We start from the raw sequence: 21,546 nt of genomic DNA on the forward strand, positions 1-21,546 counted from the left end.
TAGAGATAAATTAACTGTTCCTTTAAGCAAACCTGTGTCATATGGAGTAAAAACAATAGCAAATCAGCTCTAAATCAGCGTTACATACAAATAAACTTCTCAATTCATCATACATCTTACAAAACTGGTTTCTGTTGTGCTTATAAATCTCAAAACATTCGAGAAACCTCAAGCTGTAGAGTTAACAGCAGCTCAGTTAACCTGAGAGGTTAGCGGGCGTCTGAGTTTAATCTGGATGTACATTTTTTTACTGGATTTGGATAGAAACTTGAAGCTCTTCAGACGTCAAACTGCACCGTGTGACGCAAAACACAATACATTAAACAGTTTTTTTTTAAAGATAAGTAATCATAACGACTTCCAGAGATTTTAAAGGGTGGAATCTCTCCAGACACCGCTGATTTTATCAAAGCAGGCAAGAGGAAATCATTTCCAAACTTATCAGGACTTCTAGAGAATTTACTGTAGGACCATTAACTTTTATCAAATTAGTCAATCCAAAACTATGTGGACAACACACACAGACACATGCACTGAAGAAGAAAGAATAATTGGATTTATTGAATTTGTTTAAGGTATCTGTTTGCAAACAGTTTATATGGGTTGAATTTAAACAAACAAATTAAGTTGAACATTACTCTATTTTATTTGTTTGATTAAATTCAGTCTATATTAATTATTTAAATTTAGTAAATATAATGACATTTTTTTTCAGTGTACACAAAGCTGTGTTTTTATTGTGTAAGCCACTGATGATTTCTTCCAAATTCAAAATCACAGTTTTGCCATTAGGGTTTATTATATATCTATTATATTTTAACCTCAGAAGAAATGTAAATCCCCTAAAACACTACAAGAATGATTACAGGTGACGTTACACAATCCATTCTGCAGTGTTCTGAGTGCGTGCGTCTGTGCATTTGAACTCAAAGGGATAATTAAGCGTAGGCTCCCTCCTGTACTGTCTCTGGCATGAGATGTCCATCTGTGTGGCTGTACTGTAGAGGCTCGGCTCAATCCCTTCGGCTGAGCACTTTAAGCCACTTTAATTGAGACAGGCTGTTCGCTGCTAACTTCTGTTTTTGGTACTACAGCAATCGTTTCTAATTATTACACCAGTCAACACTAGCGAGGCTCAGGAAGTTCACAGAGTTCTCACAGAAACTTCAACGATACTTTGAGGGCTGTTTATAATATGCAATAAAAGAATGCCAAAGGACAACAAAGGACAACTTTGCTCACAAATGTCTTCAGAAATGTAAGCCAGATGTGCAGACTAAATGAACATTACTCAAAATAAATATAACTGGTAAATTATTTCAACCAATGACAGAAAAAAAATAAAAATGACCTTTCTCGAACACTGAGATGAAAATGCTAAAAGACCATACGGAGTAATTGAACACGAAACCTCTTGTTAGCAAATATCTTGTTAAATGAAAGTCAGATTTGAAAGCCAGCTTAAAATCTTTTCTGTTAACTGAAATGATAAATAATAGATGTTTGATGATTGAAAAACTAAAAAAGCCTACATTAAATCTACATTAAACATGAAAACGCTACAGAAAATAATGTCATTAAACCATTTTTAAAATATTTGTTATTTTTTTCAAGCCTACACTAATTCAATTGCTTAAAATATATTGGTTTTCCCAGAGATGGGTTGCGGCTAGAAGGGCATCCACTGCGTGAATATGTGCTGGATAAGTTGGCGGTTCATTCCGCTGTGGCGACCCAGGATTAATAAAGGGACTAAGCTGACAAGAAAACGAATGAATGAATGAAAATATATTGTTTACTTAAAACTCAATTTATTGTAGTACTTAAAACAAAAACTAAATAAAGCAAAACCTCTTGCTCACAAATGTCCCAGTAATGTGAAAAGAGAAAGCATTTAAAATAAAAATAAAAGTCTGTCTGACACTGTAAACCTGATTTCTTCCCAAACAACCTGAATTTAAAACAAAAGACTATAATAAGATTAGTAATAATATTAAAACTTTTTTATGTAAGCATATAACTTTTTTAAAATCTTAAACTACTAAACGAATGTACTAATACCACAGCGAAAACAAAAAGACTCCCAAAAGACTAGCAATGCTAAATTAAGGAATTAAGGTATTTTTTAATAACATCAACTTTATAAAATAAAATAATATATATTTAATATATAAATATTGAAACTATACAGTTGAGATCAGAATTATTAGCCACCCCCCCCCCAACCCCCCATGTTTTTTCCCCAATTTCTGTTTAACGGAGAGAAGATTTTTTCAACACATTTCAAAACATAATAGTTTTAATAACTCATTTCTAATAACTGATTTATTTTATCTTTGCCATGATGACAGTAAATAATATTTGATTAGATATTTTTCAAGACACTTCTATACAGCTTAAAGTGACATTTAAAGGCTTAACTAGGTTAATTTGGTTAATTATGCAAGTAATTAGGTGAATCATTTAATAACCATGGTTTGTTCTGTAGACAACTGAAAAAAATAGCTTAAGGAGGCTAATAATATTGAACTTAAAATGGTGTTAAAAAATAAAAACTTATTTAACCAAAATAAAACAAATGAGATTTTCTCCAGAAGAATAAATATTATTGGAAATATTGAGAAAAACTCCTTGCTCTGTTAAACATTCTTGTAATTATCTCTGAAGTTTATTGTCGATCACTAATGAACCGCCTGCCCTCAGGAGCTCTGTTTAATAGCATGAGGTCCATTAGTGCATAAGAGAGAAACAAAGAGCACAGGAAATTCAGAAAAGTGGAAACTGACGGTTGGAGACCCCATGCAAAGTGAATTTACCAGATATAATGTTTTTAGGTGGTAATAATAAGGAAGACTGATCCCAAAACAGTGACCCTCCTCCTGTCAATCACCAGACAGAACAACTCAAATTAGACAAATAAAAGAGACGCACAGATGAAAATAGCACACAAGAATAATTCATGAATCAAATCAAGCTAAAGTATAAAAATAAATGTTGTTAAAATTAGATAGGCAAAAAGCTAATGCAAGAGGATTTAGGAGAGTGAATTATTTTACATTTACATTTAGTCATTTAGCAGACGCTTTTATCCAAAGCGACTTACAAATGAGGACAAGGAAGCAATTTACACAATTATAAGAGCAGCAGTGAATAAGTGCTATAAGCAAGTTTCAGGTGTGTAAAGTCAAGAAGCAAAGCATTAGTAATGTAAGTTTTTTTTTTGTTTGTTTGTTTTTTGAGAGAGTACAGTTAGTGGTATAGCCAGAGAGGCAGTTACAGATTAGGAAGGAAAGTGGAGACTAAATAGTTGAGTTTTTAGTCGTTTCTTGAAGACAGCAAGTGACTCTGCTGTTCTGATGCAGTTAGGGAATTCATTCCACCAACTGGGCAGATTGAATGCGAAAGTTCGGGAAAGTGATTTCTTCCCTCTTGGGAATGGAAACACGAGGCGACGTTCATTCACAGAACGCAAGTTTCTGGAGGGCACATAAATCTACAGAAGTGAGAGTAGATAAGGAGCAATTTTCACTTCGGGTAATTATTCAGTTTTGTACATTTGGCTGTACCTTTTTTTGTTAGCAAAACCAACAATATTTCATATATATCCTAATATATACCCTGATCTACTAAGGAAACATAACTATTTTATGTTTTGTCAGTTTAGTGGCAAATTCGCATGAAAAATTCGTTATTAAAAAATTGAGTTCAGTCAAATGAAAAATGTAAAATTATTAAAAAAATTTTTTTTTAAGTTTCAGCTATTTAGGTTTTTTATCAACGTTCATTTTATTTGTCAGACTATTTTTTTTAGCTAATTTCTTTAATTGAAACTGATTTTAAAATCACAGAGCAACTACTGAGTAACAGTTTAATTAATAATTTAATCGATCATTTTAAGTTTTTTTGTTTTCTTACAAATCTTATTAAAACAATTCCTGTTAGTTCATTTAGTTTCAAATCAAACTAATAATCAAGTATCTCCTTTACAACTGAAATAATCATGTCTTTTAAATGTTTTATCTTGTGTAAAAATATTTCATTTGTCATTTTTGTCTTTATTTTTACTATGTTATTTATTTTTATGTATATTAATATGATCGGAATTTTTCATATTTTATACTTATATTTAAATACAAATGATTAAAAAATAAAATAAAATAAACGAACCATCTATTTCATCATCTTGTCTTTCAAGTCATAAGTACACAAACCTATTTTACTGTATATCCAGCCAGTGATTTAGACACACTTCATGCACTGAAAGATATTAGAAATGGAACCATTGCCTGTGTTAAAAACTACATACAGTATGACTCTTTTCATAAGATCTCTGGTATTCCCAGAATGTGTCTGTGAGGTTTTAGCTTAAAAAAAACATAAATCACTGAATATAGCTTGTCAAAGTTGCCCATATTTGGGTCTCCTTTTAAAAGCAAATGATAAAGGAGGAGCCTTGACATGTGTTCGCACTGAAACAATAAAGCAAATGAATTTCATAGTAGCAAATGGGTGGAGCTAGACTCGCAGCTGAACGCTATTTGGTTTTCGTCATTTGCAAGACAAGGGAACAACAATACGGATAGAAGCAGTTTTAAAAAAATAGCTGAAAGATGACACCATAATAATAAAATGAATGGGCGCAGCAATGAACCATGGATGACCCGAGCTCAAACAAAGCTTGTTGTCTTCTTGTGACAAACAGTCACATGCTAAGAAGCAAGAACATGATCTGCTCTTTGTCCTCCATTGTTGTTTTCAGGGACATTTCAAGTCACGTCTAAAGGTGAGGAAAGTATGAGGGACGCTACTAACGATGTTGGTTGTATCTTTCTGCATTTACAATGCCTACTAAGTAATTGTAATGTTGGCAGTGGAAACACATGCCTGATCCGTACTAAACCATACCATACTGTACTAAACCGTACCACTCAATGGAAAAAAACCCTAATATACAGTACTTCTACTCTTTTCTGATGCAGATAAAGATGTTACTACAATTCTGAGATCCTGCCACAGTGTCTTCAGTGGCTCTGATGCCAGATATCTATGGAGATCCAACATTAACACATTGATCATGCTTTTATGGTATACAGATAATGTCTTTCTGCAATAGTGAGTAAACAGAAACGGAGGGTTATGGGTGGAAATGTGCCCATTGAGGCATGGTAATATATTCAACATGATCCCCTTCATATGTTACTATAGTGGAAGGAAATCTGAACTGCTCTTTTTTCACATGTTTATTAAAACAAAGTGACTGTGTTGATTTAACATTTTCTGGATTCACCAGGGAACACTGAAACACACTTAAACACTGAAAATCATGTTTCTCATTAGTTTTAAATGGATAGTTTACCCAAAACTAACTTTTCAAATGTCATTTTCTCACCTTGGTCAAAACTAAATTTCTTTTTTTCTGTTGAACTCAAAAGAAGATATTCTGAAGGAAGTTGGAAACCAGTAACCATTGGCTTCCATATTACTGTATGTGTTAATATGGATGTCAATGGTTTCAGGTTTCCAGCTTTCTCTAGTATATATTCTTTAAGGTTCAGCAGAAAAAAAAATCCCATGAAGGTTTGGAACTAGAGCTGCACAATATATCATCTCATCATCGATAACTTAATTTGTCGATCACAATAGTCACATGGCAGGATCTGCAATGTTGAGTATGTATTATAATTGATCACTTGTGTGCATTTTTTGAGGTCCGTGACTGTATAGTGATTTTAAAAGGATTCAGGCATAAGAAATTGTACATTTTGTAACTTTAAAAAGCTTTATTTAATAATTTTTTCAATTTGTATTATTCTGTAACTGTACCTGAGTACTGTTAAGGCTGATTTATACTTCTGTGTCTTGCGCACGGGTATGCTCCAGCCCAGCCTTTTTGTGGTCACATAGCCCTCACAGTGGCTGACACCGACGCTGACGAGTACTTCTTGAAAAATGTAACTACAAATCGCAACAATGCGTAGCGCAAACTCTGTGATTGATGGTTGTTGCTAGACCAGATATGGTTGAGACCAGAAGTTAACGAGAATAATTTATATAATTTATAAAGTTTCCCATTTATTGTATTTTATAATGTTTACCCCTACCCCACCCTAAACCGAACCATCACAGTAATATAAAAACAGTAGTTGTATCGAGTATTATTTATGCTATCTATAAAATTACTCAATAAATTGTATTTTTTAACTCCTACCCCCACCCCAACCCTAAACCCAACCGTCATAGTACTGTAAAAAAATGTATTATTGTTATACAGTGTCATAAAAAATGCTGCTGTATTGATGTGCATCTCGCACTTCCGGCCGGCCCCATATCTGTTTTAGACTTTACCGTGATGGATCGACTTGGTGTCTGTGATGACTGTGGGCGGTGCTGAGAGCCGCGAGCCCGATGGAGCAAGTGTTTACAAGTGTCGAGTCCCGTGGAAACCATGGAAACTTTTGTTTTGTGTTTACTTTATGATTAATGTTGCACATCCGCCAGTTCCCGCCTCTGAATGAGAGAGTTTGGGCTACTTCTACATTAAGGTAGCATTCAGAAAAAACAAAACACCTGCATAGAAACTCGACACAGAGGAACATAATAACCTACTGCCAGCTAGTGTTTCGGAGGTGTTATTACACAGCAACATAAACAAGCAAGGCATGTCACGCCGATCACTCGACGCAGAAGTATTGACCTTATTCTTAAATGCGGAAGTGTGCGAGTTTTGCGATTGTTTTAGAACTTCCAATTCAGTTGCCTATGGGAGAAATGACTAGTAATAATAAACGGCAAAAAACGGTCAAACTACTTACTCTACAAACAAGTGTTTGCATTATAATACAGACAAATTAGAATAATATAATAAGAAAATATCAGTTTGCAACACCAAGCAGCAAAACGAGCTGTTTTTAACGTCTAAAACTGAATGGAAGTGAATGAGACCGGAAGTTTCGAGCCAAAATGATTCAAATGGCTGCGCCCGCTTGTACACGGAGAATAAGGTGAATAAACCAGCCTTTAGACTCTAAAAAACAATAAACACTGTTTAGTTTAATTGTATCTTTTTTTTTATATTGTATTTCTCAATGCTTGTGGATTGTTTATTAGATTTTATGTAGATGCACTCCATACAGGATCAACCCAATGGATCTAAAATGATACTTTCTTTCCAAATAGAGCTATTCAAGTCATCTGGTGAAATTGTATTCATATGACAATATATATCGTAGAATAACAAAATATTAGATTGTCAGATTGTTAATATTAAAATATTAGCAATGTTGGATTTTTCCAATTTCGTGCAGCCATATTTGGGACCACTTGAGACAGATAGAAAATAGTGAGTCAAATTGTCATTTTTGGCTGAACTATCCCTTTAAGCTCAATAATGATCAACTTTCATTTGTGTGCATAATATAACAAAATAGTGTTTGAATTCAATAGTTTGTTATGACACAAAACAAAAATGCAATAGTATGAATGACAGGATATGAGGTGGCAGCTGTCAATTACTGACTGGTGTGTCTGGCATGCACTGACTCACTGTCATACATTACAATACAGCGAAACAAACAGGACACGCAGACAATGGGGTCAATATATGAGATGGAGGAAGCGCACGGTGACACACGTATGTCGTTCTAACACCAATGACATCATTAAGATATTAGTGAGATTTCCTTTATTCTGACCTCTTCACCTTTTTTCACACACTCAAACACACACACACACGCATTCTCAACGCAAGGCCCTGTTTATTTAGCTGAGAGCTGTTATTCATACTGCATTCCTCCAGCAAAAGGGGGTTGTAACCTGTCTTGTTTTTTTGCTAACCTACTTTGTAAACATGCAGACACAAACAGAACAAAATTATGCACCAAAATATTCCTGTGAATCATCAATATGCAGTATCTCTGAGTTTGACGGATGACTGTTCAAATTATACTTCACACGCACGGTGCATGCTAACAGACTCATAACAGTGCTGTACCAAAATAATCCATCCGCTACAAACAATCAGCACCCGCTTCTAAAATAAGCACATACAAATGGAGGACAAGATGGGACAAGAGAGACAAGGGTGAGGTATCTGCCCTCTGGCACTGCTCGCGAATATGCTGCAATCCAGCAACAGCAGCCTCCTCATGTGGAAATATCAGACATTCTTTCTTTTTTTTGTATTTGTTTATAAGGTGATTGCACAAACATATTAGATATATTATTGGTTGATATACAGGTATTTTCAGTTGGATTATAATGGATAAATCTAAACATATTTCATATTATCTAATCATGCTCACAAAATGTATACAATTGTGACCATTTGAAAATCTGGAGTTTAAGAGGTTCACAAGAAATTTCATAAATTAATTTTTGATATACTTACGGTAGCAAATTTACCCAAAATCTTTACCTAAAATAAGAAAAATCTGAATGATTTTTGGTTTAAAAGTAAAATTTATCATTTTGACCCATACAATGTATGTCATCCGCTTGTTAAGTGGTGACGTGCTGGTATTGTATGTTATATTGTTTCCGGGTCCAAGCCGCTACTCATTTGAATTGAGAAAATGTTCATTTATGATCACTTTTTAGTCATTTAAAGTGAATTTTATATAAAGTCATAGTGTACACAATAATCTCTGGGCTTGCTGCATCACAAATACCAAAATTTGATACAATTTATAAAAAATGAATCACTTTTTGGCCATCGGATATTAGGCATGGACATATATATTGTGATTGTGATTTTCGAAAGTTTTACATCGCTTTGTAAACGTTTATTATTACCATTTCATAAGTCTGCTCATACAGTTTGATAGAGCACTCGGACCCGGAAACCGCTTCGCGTGACTTCAAACTTAACAAGCGGATTGTCAAAATTATACCTGTGAAACCTAACACTGGTTTTGTGATCAAGGGTCACATTTGGTTAACACACTTTTTGCATCTACTGTAAGCAATATTAAGCATTAAAGACACTAGATTACACCCTTATAATTATTTAAAACAATCTACAACTTAATTAAAGGTTGTATTAAACTGCTTCTGACTGAAAAAAAAGTTTTTAAAACGATTTTTTTATTTTATTTCAGACATTCTAACACACACACACACAGGTCACATTTGGTTAATGCACATTTTGCATCTACAGTAAGAGATATTAAGCATTAAAGACACTGGATTACACTCCTTATAATTTTTTTAAACTACCTAAATCTTAGATTAAATGTTGTATTAAACAGCTTCTGACTAAAAAAACGTAATTCTTTTATTCAAGACATTCTCACATACGGGTCACATTTGGTTAATGCACATTTTGCATCTATAGTAAGTGATATTAAGCATTAAAGACACGGGATTACACCTTTTAAATCATTTAAAACAATCTAAAACTTAGTTAAATGTTGTATTAAACTGCTTCTGACTGAAGAAATGTATTCAAAACTGGATTACACCCATAGAATTATTTAAAGCATTAAAGACACTGGATTACACCCCTTATAATTATTAACATAATCTAAAACTTAATCAAACTTTCTATTTAAATGCTTCTGATTGAACATGTTTATTTGAAACTAACTTAATTAGTTTATTTAAGACATTCTTTCTCTCACGCACACACGGGTCACATTCGGTCCATGCACATTTTGCATCTTTAGTAAGGCATATTAAGCATTAAAGACACTGGATTACACCCTTATAATTAATTAAAACAATCTAAAACTTAACTGAATGTTGTATTTAACTGCTTCTGATCGAATACATTTATTCAAAACTAACTTAATTCGTTTATTTAAGACATTCTCACAGACGCACACAGGTCACATATGGTTAATGCACATTTTGCATCTATAGTAAGGCATGTTAAGCATTAAAGACCCTGGATTACACCTTTATAATTATTTAAAACAATCTAAAACTGAATTAAATGTTGTATTAAACTGCTTCTGAGTGAAAAAAATGCATTGAAAACTAACTTATTTAAGACATTTACACACACGGGTCACATTTGGTAAATTTTGCATCTATAGTAAGGCATATTAAGCATTAAAGACATTGGATTACACACTTAGAATTATTTAAAACATTAAGACACTGGATAACACACCTTATAATTATTTAAAACAATCTAAAACTTAATGAAATGTTGTATTAAACTGCTTCTGACTGAACAAATGCATTTAAGACATTCACACACACAGGTCACATTTGGTCAATGCACATTTTGGATCTATAGTAGATAATATTAAGTATTAAAGACACTGGATTACACCCTTAAAATTATTTAAAACATTAAAGACACTGGATTACACCCTTATAATTATTTAAAATAATCTGAAACTTAATTAGATGTTGTTTTTAATTGCTTCTGATTGACTACATTTATTTAAAACTACACACACATACATATAATTCATCCAGACATTTTGAAATGTGACCCACAGTTACTCTTTAACAGCTCGGCAAGAGAGACAGAGGGCAAATGAAAAACTCAGAGCAAAGAGAATGTAAACAAAAGACAAATTCCTCAGGAGGAATGCAACTCAATGTGTGGAAGGTGAGTGGAAAAACAATGGGCTTTAAAACTTAAGAGGAAGCAGAGAGTTGCACAAGAGGTTTAAAAGGAGATACTGTCTGCTGCGAGAGGGGGAGAAGGAAACGGCAAGCACTGGGATATGGGTTAACAGAGTCAGAAGGAGAGAGTGAAAAGTTCTCCTTTACCCGTCTGTGTTCTTAAGTGAACTGGTGGAGCGAGAGCGGGGCTTCATGATAATGCTCATTCTGGACCTCCTTCTGTTAGCGGCTACAGCTAATCCCAGCGGTGCGCGCTTGTTTTCAGTCCTCACGTGTGTGTGTGTCTCCAAGCGTGGACATGACTCGCTCCTGCCTCGGTTTGCTCCACCGACAGTAGCACCTTTTTTCCTGAGACTCAAACCCTGGATGGACAAACGCTCCAGTGTTTGCTTCACTCAGCAACCGGCTGTTATAATGCAAGACAATCCTTCTCTCTCTCTCTTTCTTTCTTTCACCCTCTCCTGAAACTCCCACCCAATGTACTCTCCTCCCTCCCTTCCTCTCTGGCTGCAGGGCTCACTGCTCGGACTCGTGTAGTAGTGACACAGACGGGGGAAGGGCAACTCTGGTGATTGAGACAAAAGGAGGAAACTTACACCACAGTTTGAGAGAGCATTCAGATGACAGGGACAAATGAAAGGCGAGAGATCCTGGCAGATGTACAGCTGAAGTCAAAATGATTCTTTTTCAGATATTTCCCAAATGATGTTTAACAGATCAAGGATTTTTTCATGGTATTTCCTATACTGTAATATTTATTCTTCTGGAGAAAGTCTTATTTGTTTTATTTTGGCTAGAATAAAAGCAGTTTTTATAAAAAAAATTAATAAATAAACATTTTAAGTCAATAGTATTAGCCCCCTTAAGCCATATATTTTTTTGATCGCCTACAGAACAGCCCGTTGTTATGCAATGATTTGCCTAACTTGCCTAATTAAGCCATTAAATGTCACTTTAAACTGAATACTCATATCTTGAAAAATATCTAGTCAAATATTATGTACTGTCATCATAGTAATGATAAAACAAATTAGCTATTAAGATTATTATGATTAGAAATGTGTTGAAAAAATCTTCCCGTTAAACAGAAAATGGGGGAAAAAATAATTGTATTCAAATGTATATACTCTCAATTATCGGAGGGAAGGAGTAGTCAAAAACTCTGAATTCATGCAGATTTAAGCGTGAAATCGCACATCTGGTGTAGCATGGAAATTCAAAAGCATTTCATTTGTCACACAGTCATCCACAGTGTTGGGGGTAATACATTACAAGTAAGGCGAGCTACGTAATAATGTTACTTTTGTAAGTAACAAGTAAAGTAACGCATTGCTTTTAAAAATTAAAAGGTTTCCTCCGGGTGCTCCGGTTTCCCCCACAAGTCCAAAGACATGTGGTACAGATGAATTGAGCTATAAAAAGCTAAATTGTCTGTAGTGTATGTGTGTGAATGAGTGTGTATGGGTGTTTCACAATGATGGGCTGCAGCTGGAAGGGCATCTGCTGTGTAAAACATATGCTGGATAAGTTGGTGGTTCATTTCGCTGTGGTGACCACAGATTATTAAAGGGACTACGCCAAAATAAAAATTTGAATTACTTTTTCAAAAATGTAATGCGAGTTACTTTTTTTGTTCAGTTAATTCATTTATTTTCTTTTCGGCTTAGTACCTTTATTAATCAGGGGTCGCCACATCGAAATGAACCACCAACTTATCCAGCACATGTTTTACGGAGTGGATGCCTTTCAGCTGCAATCCATCACTGGGAAACACATACGCACTTATTCACACACACATACACTACGGACAATTTAGCCTACCCGATTAACCTGTACCGCATGTCTTTGGACTGTAGGGGAAATCAGAGCACCCGGAGGAAACCCACGCGAACGCAGGGAGAACATGCAAACTCCACACAGAAACGCCAACTGACCCAGCCGAGGCTCGAACCAGCGACCTTCTTGCTGTGAGGCAACAGCACTACCTACTGCACCACTGCGTTGCCATTACACAAAATTTCATTTACTTAATCATCCAAGATTTTTAGCAGAAATGAAAAATTCACATAAATGTCTACCGGCACTTTGACAGCCAAACTAAAAATAAGCAAAACAATACATAAAGGATTCATGGAGCTCAATGATTAGTTTGTGCAAAACATTTACAATATAATTACTATTAATAAACAGCCTCAGCAAATGGTCCAAACACAGTGATAACTGTTTTCGAAGCACTGCTTCCCGAAACCTTTGAAACCTTTAAAATAGCTTTAATTAATTCATATAAATAATAGTAGTTAATAATCTGGGACCTCCTAAAAAACAAAAAACAAAACAAGTCCTAAACATTATATTTTAATATTATGCATTTATAGGTATATATATACAGTTGAAGTCAGAATTATTAGCCCCCCTGTTTATTTTTTTCCCAATTTTCCCAAGGCACTTCTATACAGCTTAAAGTGACATTTAAAGGCTTAACTAGGCTAAGGTTGAATAGGCAGGTTAGGGTAATTAGGCAAGTTATTGCATAACAATGGTTTGTTCTGTAGACTATCGAAAAAATATAGCTTAAAGGGGCTAATAATTTTCTCCCGAAAATGGTGTTTAAAAAATAAAAAACTGCTTTTATTCTAGCCGAAATAAAACACATTAGACTTTCTCTAGAAGAAAAACATTATCAGACATACTGTGAAAATGTTCTTGCTCTGTTGAACATCATTTGGGAAATATTTAAAAAAGAATTTTAAAAAAAATCAAAGGGGGGCTAATAACTCTGACTTCAACTATATATATATATAGTATTAGATGTATTAGCCAATTGCATTTGATAGATTACACTTCTCATAAAACATCTGCAACGGGTTTATTAAAGCAGTATTTAGGAATGTTGTTTTTATTAGTTTTTGATGTATTTACAGGGCTTTGACCAGCAGGTGGAGCAGCTTGTAGTATCTTAAAAACTTATACAGTGAATCATTTTGCAAATTAATTGATTCAAAGCCTTGAAAAGATTGGTTTCTACAATGATTTACATGCAAGAATTTTGTTTTGCCTGTATGTTTTTTTGACTCTCAAAGTGTTGGTACCCATTGACTTCCATTTTATGAATATTCAATACATTTTCAGCAAAAAAATCTGCTTAAATGTTCAGCTGAAGGTTTCGTCCACATCTGAGGTGGCTTATATAGTATAAATTTTATGGGGGGGGGGGGGGGGGGGGGGGGTAACACTTGCTTTTAAGATCTTACATGGAGCCATAGGTTTTTAAGAGTGTATTACGAACACTTTTAGTTCTCTTACATGCACAGTGACCAACATTAAATGACTCAAATGTCAATAAGAGCTTGTAAAACATCACTGAAATGAGAAAAAAAATAAGTTGTACTGAATGTGATGTACTGTTTTCCAATGTTTCAACAAAGAACAGGGAACACACATGACTGTGCTTGTCTAGTTTTGCGGGAGCTGATCTCCCACTGCGACTAACGCTTCACACATTAACCCATGCCAAGAGCCCTCAGAGGTGCTCCAGTGACGCATTACCTACGTCAGCCAATGACAACACAGCTGCTCCGCCTACTGATGATTTCAATAAACATTCAGACAACAGGCTTGACTTTATCATCAGTGAAAGCTTTCAAATGTCCGATTACAAGCCATTAGCTCTGGAGAAACATTGATCAGTCCTAAACAATGAAAAACATTATTTAGAAATAAAGCGAAAAGAGATTATTTAGGGGCACACGTGCTTATCTGGTTATATCACAATATTAACAGCTGATCTACAGTGTGTTTGTGCGCATCGTTGCCCCCCTGTGTTCAAGACAGATTAAAGCAGATAGCAGAAGAACATCTCCAAACAAAGCCAGTTAGAGTGCAAAAATACAACTGTAGGTATTAAATAAGTTACTTTAGAATTAATCAACCATAAATAAATTCACCCCAAAAAACTTTTTTTATTTGTTTTCACTAGAGAATACTGTCACACTTTTTTATTGCCGTGAATATTTCTCAGGTTTTTGTTTTTAAAGAAAAATTTGCTTCAAAATAATCACATAAATGTAATATTACATATAATGCAGAAATCTGATGACCATTTTCCATCATTTATGACTAGTTTAATTACCAGTATAATTAGATTAACACCCTGGTATGTTAGGTAAGCATGGGTTTAAAATAGATCTTACGTCCAGTGTTGTGTTCATATGTATAATTGTTTATTTATGCAGCATTATGATTGTTTATTTATGTTTATTATGTAGTTCTTTCCACTGTATATCCACACATGTAGCAAAATGACAATATAGCTTGACTTAACCAAAATTGGGAAATATTTTGAAGTCGTCAAAATGTAAACCTGCTAAACATGGGGATTAAAATATAGAAAACTATGGTGAGTTCTTTCATAGTATATCTGTACTTAAAGATAAAAAGTTACTTAATAATTTGCATTCATTTTAAACTATTTATTTTAAAAGTGATTTGAAATGTTTTATTTTTTAAATATGGATAAAATATTCAAAGTATATCTTTATTTAGTAAAAAATATTTCTTAATACTTTTAAGTCATTTAATACCACTTATTTAATTTAATTTTTTTTGATTTACTGTTTTTTATAAAAGCATTTTCATAACAAGATGAAAATGTAAACACATATACAAGTACACAATAGCTTTTTCAGTTATTTATAAATAATTAACCAATAATTTAATTAAATTTCCTGACTATTTTTAGCAAGCTGAATGTATTAAAATAATCACAGCAATGACAACACAGAAAACACGTGACAACCCGATATATCAAGGTGACAACGTGACCCATTTAACATTTATGAAAATTAAGCCAGTGTTCAATTATATAATGTGTCCCAGTGCGGTTTTAGCATCTTTACTCAATCACTAAAGTGCTAAAACAAAAACATGCATCAAAATATCAATTCGAAGATCATTAAAATGTTTTAAACTAAGGTAATGCAATTGAACATCTATGCTATGCAACATTTAAACCTTTTAAAGACTAGTGTGGCCTACTAAGAGATTCTAAAAGGTAAACCATATTCAATATTTAAGAGCTCATGTACCTGCGAGATTTGAACCAGCGTTTCCGTTTCTTGCCTTTCAGTGAATTTATATCAAACTGACGGCCGTTCCAAACGAAAGAGCTGAGAAAGTGGGAAAGTGGAGAATTGCCTGGAGATTCACTAGCCATGGTGTCCTGAGGAAAACTGACAGCTTGACTGTTCTCAGATAAGAGAGCTTCAGCTTTGTGCGAGGAAAATGTCCACGTCACTACACTGACCTCATCCCATAATCCAATAACACCTGTCTGGCCTTCTCGCATTCAGCTGCCATGTCTGTAACACAAGCTTCAGTGCTGGAAAACTGCGCGTGAAACTGTCACAAGAATGCGATCTGCTCAGACAAACAGATTATGGTTTTGTAAACTGCAAGGTGGAAATGAAATCATCAGAGAAAAAGAGGAAAGTCAAGAGGTTTAAGCTTGCAGTAATTATTCTGATAAGTGTGTTATGAATATAAAGTATTCAAATCAAATTAAAATTAATAGAAAAGACACAATTGCCCAGTAAAAATATATAGATTTTTTTTGTTTCTATTATATTCTGATAAGCGTGGTAAGAAACATTTTGACATGTTGTTTGAGAAGCATATTCTAAGTAGGGCTGCATGATATTGGAAAAATCTGACATTGCGATATATTGTTTTGCTGTGAGATATATGCAATATAATTATCATTTCCCCTGATGATTTGAATAGGTCTATTTGGAAAGATTTTATTCATTTAGATCGACTAGGATGATCAAGTCTTTTTCTATGCATGAATTATAATAAAATACAAGCAAAAATAAATAAATAAACAGTGCATTATGCTATTCTGGGGAATCTGTTGCAAAAAATTTATTTGTGTTGAATTTAAACAATCAAATTAAATTGAGCAATGTTCAACTTAATTTGTTTGTTTAAATTCAGCCTAATACAATTTTTTACAACCACTTAACGTAAAAAAATCCAAGTAAATCCAAGGAATCATCTTTGAATATTTTTTTTCAGTGTACAGAAATTGAACAATCAAATGTAAAACAACATGGTCATCATTGTTTAAATAATTATAAAACTAATCATATTTAATAATATCTTTATCTTCTACACTTTAATCAATAATATAATCCTGTGATATGACTATATGACTGCGATATGATCCCCATATTGATGCTCAAAAAATATTGTTCAGCTCTAATTCTAAGTATATATTTTTATTATAAATAATAATAGTTTTCTTATTATTAGTTAATATAAATATTTGTTAGTTGTTAATAACAGTTTTAGGATATTAATTTTAGAATAAAACTATTTAATATTTTATTTTAAAATGTATTAAATGTTATTTAATAGGTTTTTCGGTAAATCAGTGCTGGGCAAAGACTAATTGTGATTAACTTCATTCAAATAAACATTTTTTTTCTACATAATATAGTGCACGCAGTGTATATTTACTTTTGTATATATAAATACACACATGCATGCATATATTTGAGAAAATGTTTAGATATATTTATGTATGTGATGCAAATTTTATATGCATTTAAATATCTATGTGACAAAAATGTTTTGTATAGTTTTGTTTTTATGTATGTGCTTGTATCACATGTGCATAATAAATATATAAAATAAACACACATCTATGATGCCAAAACAAACTTTTATTTTGGATGTGATCAATCTTTGGCCAGCAGTAGCACTATTAAAAATATGAAATTCTTATGACCAATATAAGAAATGCCTACTCAACAAGCCCTCAACAAGTGCTCAAATGTTCATCTAATCAAATCATTAGTTAGAGGGAAAATTATTAATATTTCTTTAATTGAAATTAAATTCTACGTTATCTAATTTACAGACGTTTAATTTTCATTCATTCCTTCATTAATTTTCCTCCGTCTCTATTTTAGAGGTTGCCACAGCAGAATGAACCGCAAACTATTCCCGATTATGTTTTAAGCAGCGCATACCCATATAGCTGCAACCCAGTACTGGGAAATACCCATACACACTCATACACTATGACCAATTTAGTTTATTTAATTTATACTGCATGGCTGGACTGTGGGAGAAACTGGAGCACCCAGAGGAAACCCATGCGAACACAGGGAGAACATGCAAACTCCACACAGAAATGCCAGCTGGGCCAGCCGAGACGTTTAATTTTCAATATGTAAATATTTAAATTAGTTCATTGATATAGGTTTCTCCAATATGGAGACTAGAAATTTCAATAGGGATGCACCGATATGAAACACTTTGACTGATATTGATAACTGATAGCTCTTTTAATCTGGAGACCAATAGCTGATGTGTCAGTCAATAAATAACAAGAGGCAAACACAAACAGTGAACATCTGATTTTATTTTAAAAACATAACTTCAGAGGAGTTTGATCTGATCTCTAATCTATTCATTTTGTTATTGGAACAATAATAATAAAATTAAAAAATATAATTTATCGGCCGATATCAACATGCCTGCCAAGATATTGTGCATCCCTAATTTAAAATACTACAAAATATTAACATTCAAAAGGCTTAAGCAAACTTTATTAGAATAAAATTGATATTAAATGCAATGACCACATAAGAAATATTTCCCAGTGCACAGTGATTGACTAACTAGTGTTTTGAAAGTGCTGCGGGGGAGTTTATTTCTTTCAAAACTGAAAAGACATTCGAAGACCTTTTACAGCTAATGGTCTTTAAGCCCTGTTAAAGTCTTTGAGTTGACCCTGATGCTGTGCCATCAGAAAAGTCATCTATGGTCACATGTGTTGTAAACTGAGGGGACATTTTAAATCCATTACAATCCTGTGAACACTGAGTTCATGCAAATAACAAGCATTATACATGCAGATAGGGTCTTTTATATCTTAAATAAAAAGGTATGATTATTTTATATGTACAAATATGTATTATTATAAAATGTATTCATAATTGATTAATTAAAGCCAAGAAAAAATGTTTCACGCAGTCTGTTCTGAAGTACTACACTGAAAGCAGATGGTACTGTGCTGTAAGTGTCCTGAAAAATACTCCTGCACATGCATTCATCTCTATATCACACTCCCACTACTTCCAATTACTGATAAAATTAAACCATTAGGAGATCATTTAAGAAAAACAAAGCTATTTTGGAAGTGTTGAATATGTTCTGAATCTGAATAAATGTGCTAATCCTCCTACTCACGACTACTTGGATGACTCAAAACCTTGCACAGAATTTGGCAACATTATTGCCAGGATGTACACAACGCAGAGGATTTGAATGAGTCTCTGCCACTATACTGAAAAAAAAGGATCTGTATATTTTATAAAGGTACATACTTTTTAAGGCTTTACTGAGGTTGAGAAAAGAAAATGTGATTAATATACATCAATATGTTCTTTATAACTAAATCTATATGGAGCACACAGTGAGTTTTGTTAGTAATGTCAAAGTTTCAAAAAATCCAACTTTGCACCGATCTCCATTACAATTAATTAAATTATTAATATTTCATGTTTTGTTCTTACACACATGATTAAAAATGTGACAGAGCTGTTGTTTCAACAACATACTGAAATTAAATTCTGTGTTATGCAATTTACAGATGTTTCATTTTCAATATGTAAATATTTAAATTGGTTTATTAATATAGGTTTTTCCAGTATGGAGTGGTTAGAAATTTAAAAAGGGATGGACCGATATGTAAAATTTTGGCTGATATCAGTAACAGACAACACTAATAATTTGGAGGCCGATAGGCAATATATAGGTCAATTAAGATTCTTTAAGGCCTTATTGAGGTTGAGTAAAGAAAATGTGATGGAATATACATCAATATCTTCTCTTTAATTATATCTATAAAGAGCACCTAATACATTTTGTTAGTAACTTCAAAGTTTCAATAAATCCAACTTTGCACCAATCTCCATTACTTTGACAATCTCCATTACTACTCCATCTCCATTAATTTGACAAAAAAAAGACCATAAGGTTTGAATATCTTTGACTGTTCTTTCTGTTAGTGATATTTTGCATCATCACTTGTCTAGTTTTACATTAAAAAGTATATAAAGTTATATATAAAGGATAATGTACATCTAGCTGGCTGTTCTCGCAGAATAAAGCCTTACAGACATATCTACAGCTGAATGTGAAGCAGAGGGGTGAAGTCTGAAGGGCTTTATTCTGTGAAAACAACTGGCTGGATGTACATTATCCCACTTATTACATGGCTAATTACCACACACACACACACACACACACACACACACACACACACACACGCACACACACGCACACACACGCACACACACACACACACACACACACACACACACACACACACACACACACACACACACACACACAACTATACACACAATTAGTGGGTATGTTCATATATATATATATATATATATATATATATATATATACATACATACATATATACACACATTATATATAGTACTTAGATGATATATCTTGTTAATAACGTGCAAATGAATGTTATCCCGAAATAAAATACATTGGAATGTCATGATTGACCAATTAGAGAAGTCTTAAAGTGATAATTCATTTGCTCATCCCCAACATGTTCTAAAACTGTTTATCTTTTGTTGAACACAAAAGAGCATATACGGAATGCTGGAAAAAACAGCTACTGACACTGATGGTATTTTTGTTCATACAATGGATGTCATAGCTGTTTTTTTTCACACATTCTTCGGAATATATTGTTTTGTGTTCACCATACTTTCTTTTTTATAGAAGTTTAAAACCACTTGAGAGTGAGTAAACAGTGAGAAACATTAGCTCATTTAAAATGAAAACCGACTCATGAATAATTGTTCTTGCTTTTAAACATAAACCAATTAATTATGTTCAAATCACTTGTCTACATTGAGGTTAAATGACATTCATACTTTTTTAAGGTTGATATTTGTATTGGAAAAGAAATACACCCTGAAAGACATTAAACTTTTAATATTTAATGTTACAACTTTTAGAATATGTGACTTTCTTCTCCAAGTTAAGACCATGTTCAGGCATGGATTGTGCAAAATTGGCAAGTTTAAATTTTCAAGACCTTTTTTAGAACAGCAGTAAAGAAAAGAAAGAAAAAGAAATGTCAGCAAAATGTGAATTTATACTTAACATAATATCTGACAAGTGTCCTTTACCTGACCGTTTTTATGGTGTGTGTGTGTCTGCGTGTGTGTGTGTGTGTCTGTGTGTGCTTTATTGGCATTAGCATAGGGCACATATCTGATAGCGATTCTCTGTTGCCGAGCATTTGTCTTAGACCCAATACATACACACAGACACAAACACACACTCAAATTTCTCTCAATGTGTACTGTAGTTATTGAAACACCTCCTTGCAGGACTGTTCAGATATCAAAACAATCATACTAGAGCGTATAAGCACTAACACTCCTCAAATTAATCTTTTTAATAAATTGGTACACACTTGTTATGTAAGTTTCCACAATATCTGACATTTGCACAGCACAGGTCACGGCTGCCACTCAGTTCGACCTATTTATTGCCATTTATCTAACAGAGCTGTAGATAAAACTGGTTTATCGGTGGCGAGAAGCATTAAAGGATCTTTAAGGAAATCAATGGGCTCATAACCAGCTGGTTATCACATCCTATTATTAACCACAGCGCTCAAACAACATCCAGCTCCGATTTAAAACCCACATGAACAAAAACATTCATGGCAAATGAGAATAAACACAACGCAAAATACTAAAACATCTGTAATCCACACAATACTGCAGGCCAACATTTAATAATCACAACAAATCCAATCTCACATGCGGAATCGAATCATATTCACCGCAGTGAGCTTTTCTGACACATACAACACACATAAGGCTTTACCATTTCCTCCTAGGCTTGATGTCA

At 33.5% G+C, this 21,546-nt stretch overlaps 1 protein-coding gene across 4 annotated transcripts in view; it reads right to left on the minus strand.

Moving 5' to 3' along the window:
• pde4d (phosphodiesterase 4D, cAMP-specific) overlaps nt 1-21,546 on the minus strand; it is a 153,094-nt gene that overhangs the window by 44,121 nt on the left and 87,427 nt on the right. Inside the window, exons 1-2 of one of the 4 annotated variants that reach the window (XM_056463864.1) lie at nt 15,663-15,754; nt 10,726-11,143 (exon numbers count right to left, since the gene is read on the minus strand). The exons of 2 other annotated variants lie outside the window; for them this stretch is intronic. In XM_056463864.1, the coding sequence (XP_056319839.1) occupies nt 10,726-10,784 (59 nt within the window). In that variant the 5' untranslated portion in view covers nt 10,785-11,143; nt 15,663-15,754. Of the gene's footprint in view, nt 1-10,725; nt 11,144-15,662; nt 15,868-21,546 lie in introns of those variants that run through there. One more of the 4 variants, XM_056463863.1, reaches the window with a different exon arrangement.

This window comes from Danio aesculapii, chromosome 8 (genome assembly GCF_903798145.1).
Source record: "Danio aesculapii chromosome 8, fDanAes4.1, whole genome shotgun sequence".
Lineage (NCBI taxonomy): Eukaryota > Metazoa > Chordata > Actinopteri > Cypriniformes > Danionidae > Danio > Danio aesculapii.